The sequence below is a fragment of the Pecten maximus genome, chromosome 2, assembly GCF_902652985.1.
Source record: "Pecten maximus chromosome 2, xPecMax1.1, whole genome shotgun sequence".
Lineage (NCBI taxonomy): Eukaryota > Metazoa > Mollusca > Bivalvia > Pectinida > Pectinidae > Pecten > Pecten maximus.
Genome location: NC_047016.1, coordinates 1,910,332 through 1,930,026, shown reverse-complemented (window position 1 = coordinate 1,930,026; position 19,695 = coordinate 1,910,332). Strand labels below are relative to the sequence as shown.

Sequence of the window (19,695 nt, the reverse complement as noted above, 5' to 3'; positions counted from 1 at the left end):
GTTTTCAAGAAAAAGTTAAAAGTTGATGGACAGATGACAGATCCTCATATCATACCATTGACTTTAAATGTTGATGGACAAATGACAGACAAAATGGACGACAGACTATTAACTTTATTTTTAGATACTTTACAAGATTAGTGAATTAAGTAAACTCTATATTGCACACTTACCTACCACCGAAGGCTATGACAGGACAATCTGTGGAGTTGAGTTCCACCTTAAGATGAGTTATAAGCATTGCGAAATCTGCCATGGCCTGTTCTATAGTGAGGAGGCCGATGTAGGGCTTGGTGAAGGCCACTTCAGGATCAAATGGAAAGGATTTCCCATAGAAACGCTGGAATAGATAACAACAAGACATCAATATCGGATCAGGGTTTTCATCATACCAGCTAGGTATAGCTGGAAGGGATTACTGGATTTACTAATCAGAGAGCATAAAATGGAGAATGGAAGATTTACCAAAGTATCAGTGGAACTGTGTGGGGAGAGTGGACAATTCTCCTGCCACCCACAACCTCACTTACACAAAACCCTGGCCCCAGGGCAATGATACAACACCTCACATACACCAAACCCTATCACAAAGGCAGTTATAACCATTTTACCAACACCAAACTCTGCCCTGCCCCTGCCCCTGCCCCCAAGGCAATGACACACCCCCTACCCCCACTATCAGTATTATGAAACTATATCCCCCTTGTACCCCCACTATCCAAATTATGAGACTATGTGCCCCCCAGTACCCCCATTATCCATAAAACAAGACTATGTGCCCCCTGTATCCCCCTGTATCTCCTATCAGTATAATGAGACTATGTGCCCCCTGTACCCCCTCCCCTATCAGTATAATGAGACTATGTGCCCCCTGTACCCCCTCTCTCTATCAGTATAATGAGACTATGTGCTCCCTGTACCCCCTCCCCCTATCAGTATTATGAGACTATGTACCCCCTGTACCCCCTCCCTCTATCAGTATAATGAGACTATGTGCCCCCTGTACCCCTCCCCTATCAGTATAATGAGACTATGTGCCCCCTGTACCCCCTCCCCCTATCAGTATAATGAGACTATGTGCCCCCTGTAACCCTCCCCCTATCAGTATAATGAGACTATGTGCCCCCTGTACCGCCTCCCCCTATCAGTATAATGAGACTATGTGCCCCCTGTAACCCCTCCCTCTATCAGTATAATGAGACTATGTACCCCCTCCCCCTATCAGTATAATGAGACTATGTGCCCCCTGTACCCCCTCCCCCTATCAGTATAATGAGACTATGTGCCCCCTGTACCCCCTCCCCTATCAGTATAATGAGACTATGTGCCCCCTGTACCTCCTCCCTCTATCAGTATAATGAGACTATGTGCCCCCTGTACCCCCCTCCCCCTATCAGTATAATGAGACTATTTGCCCCCTGTACCCCCTCCCCCTATCAGTATAATGAGACTATGTACCCCCTCCCCCTATCAGTATAAAGAGACTATGTGCCCCCTGTACCGCCTCCCCCTATCAGTATAATGAGACTATGTGCCCCCTGTAACCCCTCCCCCTATCAGTATAATGAGACTATGTGCCCCCTGTACCCCCTCCCCCTATCAGTATAATGAGACTATGTACCCCCTCCCCCTATCAGTATAATGAGACTATGTGTCCCCTGTACCCGCTCCCCCTATCAGTATAATGAGACTATGTGCCCCTGTACCCCCTCCCTCTATCAGTATAATGAGACTATTTGCCCCCTGTACCCCCTCCCCCATCAGTATACTGAGACTATGTGCCCCCTGTACCCCCTATCAGTATAATGAGACTATGTGCCCCCTGTACCCCCTATCAGTATTATGAGACTATGTGCCCCCTGTAGCCCCTTTCTCTATCAGTATCATGAGACTATGTGCCCCCTGTACCCCCTCCCCTATCAGTATAATGAGACTATGTGCCCCCTGTACCTCCTCCCTCTATCAGTATAATGAGATTATGTGCCCCCTGTACCCCCTTTCTCTATCAGTATCATGAGACTATGTGCCCCCTGTACCCCCTCCCCTATCAGTATTATGAGACTATGTGCCCCTTGTACCCCCTCCCCCATCAGTATAATGAGACTATGTGTCCCCTGTACCCCCTCTCTCTATCAGTATAATGAGACTATGTGCCCCCTGTACCTCCTCCCTCTATCAGTATAATGAGACTATTTGCCCCCTGTACCCCCTCCCCCATCAGAATAATGAGACTATGTGCCCCCTGTACCCCCTATCAGTATAATGAGACTATGTGCCCCCTGTACCCTCTATCAGTATTATGAGACTATGTGCCCCCTGTAGCCCCTTTCTCTATCAGTATCATGAGACTATGTGCCCCCTGTACCCCCTCCCCTATCAGTATAATGAGACTATGTGCCCCCTGTACCTCCTCCCTCTATCAGTATAATGAGACTATGTGCCCCCTGTACCCCCTTTCTCTATCAGTATCATGAGACTATGTGCCCCCTGTACCCCCTCCCCTATCAGTATAATGAGACTATGTGCCCCTTGTACCCCCTCCCCTATCAGTTTAATGAGACTATGTGCCCCCTGTACCCCCTCCCCCTATCAGTTTAATGAGACTATGTGCCCCCTGTACCCCCTCCCCCTATCAGTATAATGAGACTATGTGCCCCCTGTAACCCCTCCCCCTATCAGTATTATGAGACTATGTGCCCCCTGTACCCCTCCCCTATCAGTATCATGAGACTATGTGCCCCCTTTACCCCCCTCCCTCTATCAGTATAATGAGACTATGTGCCCCTGTACCCCCTCCCTCTATCAGTATAATGAGACTATTTGCCCCTGTACCCCCCTATCAGTATTATGAGACTATGTGCCCCCTGTACCCCCTCCCCCTATCAGTATAATGAGACTATTTGCCCCCTGTACCCCCCTATCAGTATTATGAGACTATGTGCCCCCTGTACCCCCTCCCTCTATCAGTATAATGAGACTATGTGCCCCCTGTACCCCCTCCCTCTATCAGTATAATGAGACTATGTGACCCTGTACCTCCTCCCTCTATCAGTATTATGAGACTATGTGCCCCCTGTACCCCCTCCCCCTATCAGTATAATGAGACTATGTGCCCCCTGAACCCCCTCCCCTATCAGTATACTGAGACTATGTGCCCCCTGTACCCCCTCCCCCATCAGTATAATGAGACTATGTGCCCCCTGTACCCCCTCCCTGTATCAGTATAATGCGACTATGTGCCCCCTGTACCCCTCTCCCTCTATCAGTATAATGAGACTATGTGCCCCCTCCCCCTATCAGTATTATGAGACTATGTGCCCCCTGTGCCCCCTCCCCCCTATCAGTATAATGAGACTATGTGCCCCCAGTACCCCCTGTACCCCCTCCCCTATCAGTATAATGAGACTATGTGCCCCCAGTACCCCCCTGTATCCCCCTATCAGTATAATGAGACTATGTGCCCCCAGTACCCCCCTGTATCCCCCTATCAGTATTATGAGACTATGTCCCTCCTGTACCCCCGCCCCTATCAGTATAATGAGACTATGTGCCCCCTGTACCCCCTATCAGTATAATGAGACTATTTGCCCCCAGTACCCCCCTGTACCCCCTATCAGTATTATCAGACTATGTGCCCCCTGTACCCCCTCCCCCCTCCCCCAATCAGTATTATGAGACAACTGTATAAGAGTTGACAATGCATCTCTTTCAAGGTGATTTTCAAAACAACAGGGTTGTGAAGCTGATTAGCTTGTGTGACAATGACACAGAATATGACAGAACCAATTGCTGGACTTCCCCTGGAACCTTATTAGTTCACACAGAAAGCTGTGAGTATAATTGGCCTCAATAATCTAGTTCCAGCCAGGATAAGAAACACAAATTCATTATGATAGAAAACCCAGACATTAAATCGTGTGACAAATGTTATGTCATGTGACCAATGTTATGATGTACCATGTGACCAATGTTATGATGCACCATGTGACCAATGTTATGATGTACCATGTGACCAATGTTATGATGTACCATGTGACCAATGTTATGATGTACCATGTGACCAATGTTATGATGTATCATGTGACAATGTTATGATGTACCATGTGACCAATGTTATGATGTACCATGTGACCAATGGTATGATGTATCATGTGACCAATGGTATGATATACCATGTGACCAATGTTATGATGTATCATGTGACAATGTTATGATGTACCATGTGACCAATGTTATGATGTACCATTTGACCAATGGTATGCTGTATTATGTGACCAATGTTATGATATACAATGTGACCTCTGTACAGATTTTTACAATTTACATGCAAAAGATGCATTAATCTTCACTAGCAGTAATACCACCAACAAAACTCATGAATATATTATCAAATTCCATGAATTTTCTATTGTAAAAAATAAATTTACATGATCCAAAGGCTTTTCCTTGGAGAATGGAAAATCAACATTTTCGATGAAATTGGCTTCTGTAAATCCAACACCAATCTAAAATTTGAATCAAGCAGCAAGAGCAATGAGATTCATATGTGTCAGCACTGACACATAAAATGACAGCTCCCTCAGATACCCTAGTCAAAAGGCACATATAAATGACAGCTCCCTCAGATACCCTAGTCAAAAGGCACATATAAATGACAGCTCCCTCAGATTCCCTAGTTAACAGTCACATATAAATGACAGCTCCCTCAGATTCCCTAGTCAACAGTCAGATATAAATGACAGCTCCCTCAGATTCCCTAGTTAACAGTCAGATATAAATGACAGCTCCCTCAGATACCCTAGTTAACAGTCAGATATAAATGACAGCTCCCTCAGATACCCTAGTTAACAGTCAGATATAAATGACAGCTCCCTCAGATTCCCTAGTCAAAAGGCACATATAAATGACAGCTCCCTCAGATACCCTAGTCAACAGTCACATATAAATGACAGCTCCCTCAGATACCCTAGTCAACAGTCACATATAAATGACAGCTCCCTCAGATACCCTAGTCAAAAGGCACATATAAATGACAGCTCACTCAGATACCCTAGTCAAAAGGCACATATAAATGACAGCTCCCTCAGATACCCTAGTCAACAGGCACATATAAATGACAGCTCCCTCAGATACCCTAGTCAAAAGGCACATATAAATGACAGCTCCCTCAGATTCCCTAGTTAACTGTCACATATAAATGACAGCTCCCTCAAATACCCATGTTTATAGTCATATATAAATGACAGCTCCCTCAGATTCCCTAGTTAACTGTCACATATAAATGACAGCTCCCTCAGATTCCCTAGTCAACAGTCACATATAAATGACAGCTCCCTCAAATACCCATGTTTATAGTCATATATAAATGACAGCTCCCTCAGATTCCCTAGTTAACTGTCACATATAAATGACAGCTCCCTCAAATACCCTAGTCAACAGTCACATATAAATGACAGCTCCCTCAAATACCCATGTTTATAGTCATATATAAATGACAGCTCCCTCAGATACCCTAGTCAAAAGTCAGATATAAATGACAGCTCCCTCAGATTCCCTAGTTAACTGTCACATATAAATGACAGCTCCCTCAAATACCCTAGTCAACAGTCACATATAAATGACAGCTCCCTCAAATACCCATGTTTATAGTCACATATAAATGACAGCTCCCCTTAGATACCCTAGGTAACAGTCAAATACATATGACAGCCCCCTCAGACAGATACCATGATTTATCCTTGAATACCTCTAAAGCTTATGTAATTATATTGCCTATTTGAATCCTCCAGGAACTGTGTAATTTAAAAATGATTCCAAATTATAATCTCATGAATACAAATGAACAATTGTACATAATTTATAGCCCTCCTACATATACACCAGCCATAACAACTCTGCAATGTGAACTAGTTATGACTATTGCTACCGTTTCATAATTAATTCAATATACAGCAGGGAGTACACCATGAACAGAGTTATAATACACCGTAAGTTGGAAAAGTGGCATGGATGCTAGAGTTGTGAGCTTAGAAGGATGTTTGACTAGGTGTGACCTTGTCAGGTGTTAACTTGTCTGGAGGTTTGACTTAATGGAGATATGACCTTATTGGTATGTGTGACCTTGTCAGGATGTGTGACTTACAGGAGATATGACCTTGTTGGTATGTGTGACCTTGTCAGGATGTTTGACCTTGTTGGTATGTGTGACCTTGTCAGGAGATATGACCTTGTTGGTATGCCTGACCTTGTCAGCGTGTGTTACCTAGTCAGGAGATGTGACCTTTTTGGTATGTGTGACTTATCAGAAGATATGACCTTGTTAGTATGCGTGACCTTGTCAGCGTGTGTTACCTAGTCAGAAGATGTGATCTTTTTGGTATGTGTGACTTGTCAGAAGATATGACCTTGTTAGTATGCGTGACCTTGTCAGGAGATATGACCTTGTTGGTATGTGTGACCTTGTCAGGATGCGTGACTTGTCAGGAGATATGACCTTGTCAGGAAGTGTGACCTTGTGAGGAGATATGACCTTGTTGGTATGTGTGACCTTGTGAGGAGATATGACCTTGTTGGTATGTGTGACCTTGTGAGGAGATATGACCATGTTGGTATGTGTGACCTTGTGAGGAGATATGACCTTGTTGGTATGTGTGACCTTGTCAGGATGTGTGACATTGTCAGCGGGGCTCACATTGATATATACCTCACAATAGGGGTTTGGTACAAATTCTTAGCAAATGGTCACAATTCAACATTTCAACATTATATTTGTAAAGGATCTTTATTATAGAAGTTGCTTTAATACTGAAGTCCTTATACAAACAACACTCAAACCATTAAGACAAGATATAGTTAAGACAGGTTTGACAAATAATGTGGTGACCACACCTTTACTCTATACATAACATCATAGTAAATTAGCTTTCAATTATCCTGATTGAGATAAATTTTATAACACCTGCCCAGCCACATGACAAAATCAATAGACAAAAGCTGAAATCCATTACAGGATTAAAAGGTTGTTTTTGTCAGCCTGGCATTGGTGTGAAGATTGTCAGCCATAGCCAGACATTGGTGTGAAGATTGTCAGCCATAGCCAGACATTGGTGTGAAGATTGTCAGCCATAGCCAGACATTGGTGTGAAGATTGTCAGCCATAGCCAGACATTGGTGTGAAGATTGTCAGCCATAGCCAGACATTGGTGTGAAGATTGTCAGCCATAGCCAGACATTGGTGTGAAGATTGTCAGTCATAGCCAGACATTGGTGGGAAGATTGTCAGTCATAGACAGACATTGGTGTGAAGATTGTCAGTCATAGACAGACATTGGTGTGAAGATTGTCAGTCATAGCCAGACATTGGTGGGAAGATTGTCAGTCATAGCCAGACATTGGTGTGAAGATTGTCAGCCATAGACAGACATTGGTGTGAAGATTGTCAGTCATAGCCAGACATTGGTGGGAAGATTGTCAGTCATAGACAGACATTGGTGTGAAGATTGTCAGTCATAGACAGACATTGGTGTGAAGATTGTCAGCCATAGACAGACATTGGTGTGAAGATTGTCAGTCATAGCCAGACACTGGTGTGAAGATTGTCAGCCATACCCAGACATTGGTGTGAAGATTGTCAGTCATAGACAGACATTGGTGTGAAGATTGTCAGTCATAGACAGACATTGGTGTGAAGATTGTCAGTCATAGACAGACATTGGTGTGAAGATTGTCAGTCATAGACAGACATTGGTGTGAAGATTGTCAGTCATAGACAGACATTGGTGTGAAGATTGTCAGTCATAGCCAGACATTGGTGTGAAGATTGTCAGTCATAGACAGACAGACATTGGTGTGAAGATTGTCAGTCATAGACAGACAGATTTCTGTACCAAGTCACAAACTAAGCCAGATTTCAGTCCCAAGTCACAATACCCTCCGGTGCAGAATTTGGGGTCAGAACCTCTGCAAGCCTCGGTTCTGTCCATTTCCCTATCCCACATACATGTACCTACATATGATGGAATCTATATATCCCCCTAATAAGTCTTCTGTCTATCAATGTAACACTGGCAGAAGGTCAAACAGTGTACTCATTTAGATACAGATTAGAGTTCCACCTGATTTCCATATATTTTACTGATAGCTTGTGCTTTCTGTCAAGGTCAAAGGTTTTATTGACCTCTTTACTTAACAAAAGAAATGGCGGCATTCTTTTTGGACAATAAATACAATCTAACAAGTGTTTAATTATCTAAGATTCCTTTACATATGTTAAACTCAGACTTTCTATAACAAAAATGTGCTTTACTTTCATCAATTTCCCTGTATAAATCAAAGTCATTCCCGTGATTGATTCGCAACACATTTGGCATACAGTACAAAGCCTTGCAATGACGAAGATCAACATATCTCCAAAATGATGTTACAATAACACAATTGTTCTCAATCAGAATCCTCGTTATGTTTTATTCATCTGTAACCAGTGTAAAGCATTTCCATGGCACTGATCAAAATGGTGTAACAGTCATGTCATATGATCTAGGTTGCATTTATGCACTCATAAATACTGTCCAGATTAACAGTGAGATCGTGTACCAATGATGTCTTATATTTTTGTATGTAAAGCATTTTCACATTTTTCTCAGAAATCTAGGATAGTTATAAATAGTACATTGTTGACCAAACTGTACATTTTCTACCCTTGGATTCAGTCACAGAGAAACCTAAAGGACCAAGTAAAATCTCATCAGTTGCCTGCTTCCACACAGATTTAATCAGAAAACAATTAGATGTCCTCCGAGCGAGATATGTGCTGATATCATGCAACTCCTAAGTGAATCACTAAAGTTCTGAAGCCACTAAAGTAATGATATACAAACACATACATCTATTTGATTTGTCGCTTTTGTACTTCTGGGGAAATCTGTTGAGGGTACGTATATAACTTCAGGCTATACGATACACTGTATTTCAACACCAATCGGGATCAATGTTTGTTACTACCATTTCTCAGAAATCTTTCTCCAACAGACCTAACCCATGGGATTATGTGGTAGTCAGTCAGATTTATATACATGTATAAACACACTGCAAGTAAATGATTAAGAAAATGGCTTAGGAATTTTAGTGGTCATCTTAGCTGGTATACATCTTGGGATTTCAGAGTCTAAACTCTCATCAATATTTCCCAGGATAGATCTATTTTTTTCTTTATATGTTGTACATGGCCTAGTTCTCTATTGGGTTCTATCTGTTACTTTGGTGGGTTTTTCAGATGTATATAACAATATGGCTCCCATCTTGGAATTTCAGTATCATTATTTAGTATTAATATTGCTTATTAAGTAGTTGATACAATTTTCTAAAATGTGCAGCAACATTTTGATTCATGGTCAAGGTCACAAGTCAAGGTAACAATTGCCAGCAATTGCATCTCAACAGTTACCAAACGATTTGGCAAATTACAGTTCCCCACTGATGAGAATTATATGGCAGGAATGCACATAATCATAAACTGGTGTAGGAGCTCATTCTAGCCACTAGTTGTTTGACAGATGCACTGTATTCAATAAATCAATAATTGCATTTGGTGTTATAAATTTTAGCAGGCAATAGCAGAAGTTCAAAGTAAATGAACCTATGTCACAAGTAAGATGAACCTATGTCACAAGTAAGATAACCTATGTCACAAGTAAGATGAACCAATGTCACAAGTAAGATGAACCTGTCACAAGTAAGATGAATCTATGTTACAAGTAAGATGAACCTATGTCACAAGTAAGATGAACCTATGTCACAAGTAAGATAACCTATGTCACAAGTAAGATGAACCTATGTCACAAGTAAGATGAACCAATGTCACAAGTAAGATGAACCTATGTCACAAGTAAGATAACCTATGTCACAAGTAAGATGAACCTATGTCACAAGTAAGATGAACCTATGTCACAAGTAAGATAAACTATGTCGCAAGTAAGATGAACCTATGTCACAAGTAAGATGAACCTATGTCACAAGTAAGATGAACCTATGTCACAAGTAAGATGAACCTATGTCACAAGTAAGATAACCAATGTCACAAGTAAGATGAACCTATGTCACAAGTAAGATAACCTATGTCACAAGTAAGATGAACCTGTCACAAGTAAGATGAACCTATGTCACAAGTAAGATGAACCCATGTCACAAGTAAGATGAACCTGTCACAAGTAAGATGAACCTGTCACAAGTAAGATGAACCTATGTCACAAGTAAGATGAACCTATGTCACAAGTAAGATAACCTATGTCACAAGTAAGATGAACCTGTCACAAGTAAGATGAACCTATGTCACAAGTAAGATGAACCTATGTCACAAGTAAGATAACCTATGTCACAAGTAGTTTTTTTTTTTTTTTTTAATTCGAGCAATTTAATCTCATCGAGTCTGAAAACACACATACTCCATGTCAGTGGGCTAGATCAGGGATCACAGCTATATATATAGACCTACGCGTGAATGTCAACCCAGAACAGCTGGTCAATGAAAAAGTATGGTAAGTATTACAAATTGCATATGAGTTCAAAGGAAAAATAGTAATAGATACAATATGTACAAGGTGAGTTAATTAATTAATAATTATCAATATAATATAGAATATATTATTACCATCATGCATGCCTCATTCATTCACTGATTCAGTACATTCTTTTCACTCGTCTGACTTAAGATGGTGACTTAACTGTTTCAGTTGTTTCTTTTCTTGAGTTGATTTTGTTTTCCATATGTAGTTATTAAGGTCCTGTTTGAACATTTTTAAGACACTGACTGCTGATGTTTTACAGTCACTAATATGGTAGGTCCTATAGATTGAGTATCCAATTAGTGTATAAATAATATTAGGTGTGTGATATACAGGATTGTTTATGGTATTTCCTGTCACAATAAATTCAAACATTCTACTTGTGTTTATCTTACATGTAGAGAGTGCTGAATGTACATTTTTCCAGAAGGATTTTAAGTAAGCACATTCTATGAAGTAGTGTTTCAAGTCTTCACACTTTCCACAATGTTTGCAGGCATGGTTGTCTGTAATTTTCCATTGCTCGAGTTGTAACTGAGTAGGGATTATTTGATTGATAAGCTTATATTTGAATTGAACAATCCTATTATCCTTTATTTTTTTAAAAACAAATTCTGAGATTCCAGCCCATGTTGATTCCTTTATCGTTTTGTTTAGTATTTTATTCCATGAGTCATACACAAAAGGTTTCACAAATTTTTGTATTTTTAATGCTTCATATACAATTTTATTGTTCAACATGTTTAAGGGAATTATTGAACCGGTTGTGTTATTTAAAATTCCAAATTGAATTACATAGTGCAGAGTTGGGTATGGTGTAAGTCTGAGTTTATTCACCCATTCTCTTGGTGTAGCCTTTTTTAATTAATTGGGTTACTTCAGACATCCAGTCTCGTTTGTTCGTCAAATGTGCTAGAATCTTTCTTTGAGAGAATAGGCCATTTTCAAATAAATCATCAATTAAAAGTATACCCGAATCAATCCAATTAGTGAAAATTATAACTTTATTGTTTAATTTGATGTGTTTGTTTCCCCATATTAATTGTTTTCTTATTTCAAGTTCGTTTCTTGGTTTTAGAGTTTGCCCCCCACCTGTAGTGATCCATGCTTTTATAACTTCTTGATAAAAAGTAGGTATTTGTTTGAGCTTGGGTAAGGATTTAATGCTGTTCAAATTCATTTTGAATATACAAGTAGGTTTAACCAATGTTAGGCCTACAAGTAAGATGAAACTTTCAAACTTAAGAGGTCCCAGCAGCAAGTAGTATATATAGGAGATCAGACCTAAATAAACATTTTCACTGATGTAGGTTAAAGGTCAAAATGTAAGGTCAAGGTTTTAAAGGTAACCTACTTTTGATACATGACACACCACCTCAACTAGTTATTAGTAACTGATTTAGCACCTACATGATTCCACCTATTGCCTGTATTGACTGTAGTCAGTGTTCTGTCTGGGTGAGGGGGTTACCACTCTGTTATTTACCACCTACATGATTCCACCTATTACCTGTATTGACTGTAGTCAGTGTTCTGTCTGGGTGAGGGGGTTACCACTCTGTTATTTACCACCTACATGATTCCACCTATTGCCTGTATTGACTGTATTCAGTGTTCTGTCTGGGTGAGGGGGTTACCTCTCTGTTATTTACCCCTACATGATACCACATATTACCTGTATTGACTGTAGTCAGTGTTCTGTCTGGGTGAGGGGGTTACCTCTCTGTTATTTACCCCTACATGATACCACATATTACCTGTATTGACTGTAGTCAGTGTTCTGTCTGGGTGAGGGGGTTACCTCTCTGTTATTTACCACCTACATTATTCCACCTATTGCCTGTATTGACTGTATTCAGTGTTCTGTCTGGGTGAGGGGGTTACCTCTCTGTTATTTACTGCCTACATGATTCCACATATTACCTGTATTGACTGTAGTCAGTGTTCTGTCTGGGTGAGGGGGTTACCACTCTGTTATTTACCCCTACATGATTCCACCTATTACCTGTATTGACTGTAGTCAGTGTTCTGTCTGGGTGAGGGGGTTACCTCTCTGTTATTTACCACCTACATGATTCCACCTATTACCTGTATTGACTGTAGTCAGTGTTCTGTCTGGGTGAGGGGGTTACCTCTCTGTTATTTACCACCTACATTATTCCACCTATTGCCTGTATTGACTGTAGTCAGTGTTCTGTCTGGGTGAGGGGGTTACCTCTCTGTTATTTACCACCTACATGATTCCACATATTGCCTGTATTGACTGTAGTCAGTGTTCTGTCTGGGTGAGGGGGTTACCACTCTGTTATGGAAGTCTGTCCTTTAATAAGTTCAAAATTGTTTTAGACAATGATTCCTGGTTAGAATTGTACCAGAGCTTTTAATCTTACGTTTTTTTTATGTCTGTTTTAACCGCGAGCCCCAAGTATTAAGTTCCAGAGACATGTAGTACAGGAGGATAGAGTCCAGACAAACGATTCTTTGATGTAGGTCAAAGGTGAATATGTAGGTCAGAGTGACCTAGTTTTGATATATGACACACCACCAGACCTGAGTGAACCCGTGCCCCAAGTATGAAGATCCAGTGACAAGTATTGGAGTTAAATCCTGAAGTTTACAGTTGAATTGTTGTTTAATCTCTGAGGGAACTAGAACTGTCGCCAGGATGGCTGACTAATACCCCCGCAATCTGCACCAGTCAATGGTGAATTGGAACTGTTAATTAGAGGCTACCTAAGATAACCCATTCATGCCGATATTTCTGAAATCAGAATGTCTGAAATATGTGTTGTTCACAATAAACAGAATTCAGTGACCAGATGCCATAGCATCCATAATTTTGAGAAAAAAAAGTGGCATGCACATCTACACATGGTCCTCTATATTTGTGTGAAGTTTCATTGAAATTGGCCCATCAGTTTAGGAGGAGTTGTCCAGACAAAATGTGTCTACAGACAGACGGACGGATGGACAACCTGATTCCAGTATTCCCCCTAACTTCATTGCAGGGGTATAAAAAGAATGCACATGTTAGTTAACAAGAATGTTTAAAGAAGAATGAAGTTTGCTATCTACCAGCTTCAGTTACCTTACAAACAGGACAACATCAAAAGTTCGTCTTGTCCTCATGTACATTCCTACCCCAGTTTTATTTTTACGTAATTTAGATAGAAAATAACAACCCCAACTTTTACAAGCCAAACACTTCAGAATAGTGTCTTGAAAACTCCATGAAATTATCTCCATATGTGAATTATACTTGTCCCTTCTTAAAGCTTTTTCTAAACTGGATGATAAGTATGTAGGTAAAGATTTATGAGGCAGGAGATTTAGTGTACAGCTGTTAGTCTCAAGTGCCAGCCCAGCTTCCTTATGTAAGGGAATTATAGATCAGTGTTTAAAAGTCATTAGAGTTTAAGAGAACCAGGAATCTCAAAGTCTGTAAACAAGTAAATAGATTATTTTTTGATTAAAAAACTGTGTATAAATTCCTCTTTGATGTTTCTCAGACAGATCTCAGCCATGACAATCTGACTAAATGATGGTTACTATGATCTTGTAACATGGGAAACCAATGTATATCATAATGCCTCGAAATCACTCATAGCTAATGTTATAATTGTTATTTAACTAAAGATAACTTAATATTGTCTATATATTTAAAACACTAGGTTTGTTTTCTCCACGAGAATCTTTGAGCAAAATGTCCAAGAACTTGTCTTTCATCACTAGTCATATAGAAATTTTAGAATCGCATAATCATAAAGCAGGAGCCGTACCAAGTATACTGGATTTGGGCAGAAATCCAAAATGACAGCCATGTCATCCTGACCTTTAACCCGATTACTTTGGCTAGTGATCCTTTGACTTCATGCTTAATTCTGTCCACATTTTCATTGTGTCATAGTGAAATGTAAACCATGCATTTGTCACTGACCTTTGACCCAATAACCTTGACCTCTAGTCTTTTTTTCCACACTCAAGTTTCATTTCTACAACTTTGACAATGTCATAACAAAATATTTACTATTTACTACTTAATTTGCTCCCTACATATATCTCAATAAAGATATCAGGGCTGTTCCACATTCACATATTTGAAGGGTTAACAGGGTCTGCACTGTTCAATATCTAGATGTTTATGGGTTAAATTAACTGTGTATAGGCTGTATCAAAATACCTGTTATATATAACAGGAGTGTTGAATTTGGATTGGGAGGGGAGATACCAGAAGATGAGTTAAATGTGTAGTGGTATGGGGATGGGGGTTATAGTTATATAGGAGTTGTATAGTGATATGGGGGCTGGTGTGGTGATATGGGGGGTTGGTGTAGTGATGTGGGGGTTGGTGTGGTGATATGGGGGTTGGTGTAGTGATATGGGGGTTGGTGTAGTGATGTGGGGGTTGGTGTAGTGATGGGGGGGTTGGTGTAGTGATATGGGGGTTGTTGTGTGGTATGGGGGTCGGTGTGTGATTATGGGGGGTTGGTGGTGGTGATGGGGGTTGGGTGTAGTGATATGGGGTTGGTGTCTGTTGTTATCAGGGGTTTGTGTGGGTAGTGAGGGGTGTTGGGGTGTGGGGTTGGTGTAGGGCTGTCGTGGGGGGGTGGGGGGGGTTGGTAGTGTGGGGGTCGGTATGTTGATGTGGGGGTTGGGTGTGCTGGTGGGGTTGGTAGTGATGGGTGGGGGGGTGTATGGGGGCTCTGAGGGGTTGGGGTGTGGTGATGGGGGTTGTGTGGTAGTTGGGGGCTGCGTTGTTTATCGGGGGTGGTTTGGTGTGGGGGGTGGGTGTGGGTGATGGGGGGTTGGTGTAGTGATATGGGGGTTGGTGTAGTGATATGGGGGTCAGTGTAGTGATGTGGGGGTTGGTGTAGTGATGTGAGGGTTGGTGTAGTGATGTGGGGGTTGGTGTAGTGATGTGAGGGTTGGTGTAGTGATGTGGGGGGTGGTGTAGGAATGGGGTTGGGGGGTGGTGATAGGGGTTGGGTAGTGATGGGGGGGTGGGTGGTGAGGATATGGGGTTGTTTGTGGTGATGTGGGGGTGGTGTGGTGATGTGGGGGTTGGGGGGTAGTGATTAGGGGAGGGGTTGGGGTGGGTTAGGTGATATTGGGGTTGGGTTGGTAGTGGTGTGGGGGTTGGTGTAGTGATATGGGGGTTGGTGTGGTGATGTGGGGGTTGGTGTGGTGATGTGGGGGTTGGTGTAGTGATATGGGGGTTGGTGTGGTGATATGGGGGTTGGTGTGGTGATGTGGGGGGTCGGTGTAGAGAGGAATACACTCATATAAATGGGATAAAAGAGGAGAAGATAGTGGAGAGAGTATACAGTGTGGATGATAATGAGTATAAATATCGTAGCGAGAAGGTCTGAGGTAATACAGAAAAATTCACCCCATCAGCACTTACCACAGATTTCTTTAGTCAACAATTATTGGCAACACTGCTTCAATACCTAACATTATCACCATCACATAACACAGACACATTCAGTCAAATTATCTCATCGGCCTTCATTGATGTGTACAGCCACCATCATCTGATGCCTTGATTCCGTGCAGGGTATTATAGTGTATTTCAATGTATACGGTTTTGTAGTGTATCATCATAATATAGGTATTAGTGTGTAGTGTGTGAAATGTATTAAATACTTTATGCAATGTATCTGTTCTGTATTAAAATGTACAATTTTGTGTATTGCATTAAAATGTATATCATTAGGTAACTTATTACAATGTATAAATTCATGTAATATGTTATTATCTAAAACTTTATATAGAGCATAACAGTTTTTAATTTTATGTAGTGTATTGCAATGTAAAACGTTATATATAGAGGTTACACAACGAGTGGTTGTTGGATATGGAATTTATTTCACACGAGTAAGTTATTTTTTTAAAAGTTACAAAAGACACGAGCTTTAGCGAGTGTTTTTTGCAACTTTTAAAAAATAACTTATAATTATTAGACAATAACATCGGCTTGAATCAAAGGGAAACGTGGCCAAGTATAATTTTGCGTATGCAAATAAAGTGTACCGGTGACATCCGGGACCCGATGATGTGACGTCATTAGATTATTGATGACGTCAATAACAATTGCAGCTTGGGTCAAAGTTCACCGTGTTAGCCAATCGAAATGCGTACGGAGTTTATACCACGTGTGGTATAAACAGATTGTTAATCAACAGCTGTAATGATTAACTGATGGTCTGAGAGTTGAATAACACAGGGTATTGTGGTAGAAAGAGCATTACAATGCATAATTTTATGTAGAGTTTTTCAATGTATAACTATATAAGGTTTTATTTTATGTAGTGTATTGCAATGTATAACTTTGTGTAGTGTAAAACAATGTATATATATATAATGTTTTAATGTTTAACTTATGCATTTCTACATAACTCCTTTGATATTATATAGATATTTATTTAATGTACGTTAAAACAAACTAATTTTAGTCAGTAAGATGGGATTTGTCACTGCTACCCGCTGTAAGGGCCAAGAAATGAAGATTTGAGGTACGAAATGAACCTACCACGTAGAAAAACAAAAACAAGAGGCCCATTGGCAATGACGGTCATCTGACTCTAAAGACCCTTATAATATTGTAGAATACATTCTCTATCACAAGTGTAGTGGCACTGTTGGCTATAGTGGCCATCTTGGATTTTAGATTGACCCAAATAATAACAACACTTTGTTGGCTCCCCTTCCTTAACATCCTCACCAAACTCCAGCTCAATGGCACTAGTGGAACTGGAGAAGAAGTTTAAAATGTGCTTTTCAAGATAGCTGCCATAGTGGCCATCTTGTATTTTGAACTGACCCTAAAAAAACAACACTTGATCAAGACCATCTCAAGATCATTTCAGGCAAGTTTCAGCTCACTCAAGGAAGGACCAGTCATACTCCAGAGGGATTCTATTGCCAGATTTCAGCACCCTAGTACAATCATAAAGTGATGTATTAATACCTTTCAACACTGGCACCAAAAGTTTAATGTAAAAATATTCTTTTTAGTGAGACTCCGGCAGGGGATAGTTTAACCCCCACATTGGACCATATTACCATAAATTACTATGTCTTTCAACACTTGCACCAAAAATTTCACATTTGAAAAACCAATGTCGACGCCAGGTTGGCAACATAAGCTCTTCCTCTTCTCCGAAGAGATGAGCTAAAAATTAAACCACCTTTACATATATTACCAACTGCACTTTAAATTATAAAGACGAGAGAGAAATATATCTTGCAAAACTGCCTTATCTGGGTATTATTGCTTATGGGGGCAAAACGTCCACACTGGTCCAAATACTGTAACTTGACAAGAGGCCCCAAGTATCGCTCACCTGTCAGACAGCTAATGAAGAAGTTTTTGAAAGACTAAAGTCATACAGCTATTTTTACTTGATTTAGGTCACACACAATTAATACCCTGTCTTTCCTCTTAGTACATGTATATACCATAACCTGGGATATCTTTTTAATTGGTATTACATTCAAGATAAAGTTATTGAAAAAATTAACACATTTGACCCTAATGACCATGAAAGAAAGTCATCAATTTGAACAAACTTGATAGTGCTTCATCCATTTATCTTACTGGCCAAATATCATGACCGGAGCGTTCTTGGTTATTGAGAAATTTTTAAGTTAACACATTCAATTTCTTTGACCTTGAAAGGAAATCGAGGTCATATGTTTTAACTTTGCAGCCCTTTATGTACTATGCTATTGGCCCTGACAAGAAAAATTTCAAAGGACACTGAGATGTCAGTCGATGAGTAAAGGGTTCACATCATCACAACAGAGAACAGTCTAGGGTCAAAGGATGTCACACCATGACAACAGAGGACAGTCAATGGGTAAAGGATGTCACACCATGACAACAGAGGACAGTCTAGGGTCAAAGGATGTCACACCATGACAACAGAGGACAGTCAATGGGTAAAGGATGTCACACCATGACAACAGAGAACAGTCTAGGGTCAAAGGATGTCACACCATGACAACAGAGGACAGTCCAGGGCAAAGGATGTCACACCATGACAACAGAGGACAGTCAATGGGTAAAGGATGTCACACCATGACAACAGAGAACAGTCTAGGGTCAAAGGATGTCACACCATGACAACAGAGGACAGTCAATGGGTCAAAGGATGTCACACCATGACAACAGAGAACAGTCAATGGGTAAAGGATGTCACACCATGACAACAGAGGACAGTCTAGGGTCAAAGGATGTCACACCATGACAACAGAGGACAGTCAATGGGTAAAGGATGTCACACCATGACAACAGAGAACAGTCTAGGGTCAAAGGATGTCACACCATGACAACAGAGGACAGTCCAGGGCAAAGGATGTCACACCATGACAACAGAGGACAGTCAATGGGTAAAGGATGTCACACCATGACAACAGAGAACAGTCTAGGGTCAAAGGATGTCACACCATGACAACAGAGGACAGTCAATGGGTCAAAGGATGTCACACCATGACAACAGAGGACAGTCAATGGGTAAAGGATGTCACACCATGACAACAGAGGACAGTCTAGGGTCAAAGGATGTCACACCATGAAAACAGAGGACAGTCAATGGGTAAAGGATGTCACACCATGACAACAGAGGACAGTCAATGGGTAAAGGATGTCACACCATGACAACAGAGGACAGTCCGGGGCAAAGGATGTCACACCATGACAACAGAGGACAGTCCAGGGCAAAGGATGTCACACCATGACAACAGAGGACAGTCTGGGGTAAAGGATGTCACACAATGACAACAGAGGACAGTCAATGGGTAAAGGATGTCACACCATGACAACAGAGGACAGTCCAGGGGCAAAGGATGTCACACCATGACAACAGAGGACAGTCCGGGGTAAAGGATGTCACACTGTGACAACAGAGGATAGTCAATGGGTAAAGGATGTCACACCATGACAACAGAGAACAGTCTAGGGTCAAAGGATGTCACACCATCACAACAGAGGACAGTCAATGGGCAAAGGATGTCACACCATGACAACAGATGACAGTCAATGGGTAAAGGATGTCACACCATGACAACAGAGGACAGTCAATGGGCAAAGGATGTCACACCATGACAACAGAGGACAGTCAATGGGTCAAAG

At 40.9% G+C, this 19,695-nt stretch overlaps 1 protein-coding gene across 1 annotated transcript in view; it reads right to left on the bottom strand.

The window, feature by feature from the left end:
* Positions 1 to 19,695, bottom strand: part of LOC117344579 (dipeptidyl peptidase 2-like) — a 77,857-nt gene that overhangs the window by 10,221 nt on the left and 47,941 nt on the right. The window contains exon 3 of the mRNA XM_033907373.1: positions 174 to 340. Within this exon, the coding sequence (XP_033763264.1) occupies positions 174 to 340 (167 nt within the window). The remainder of the gene's footprint in view (positions 1 to 173; positions 341 to 19,695) is intronic.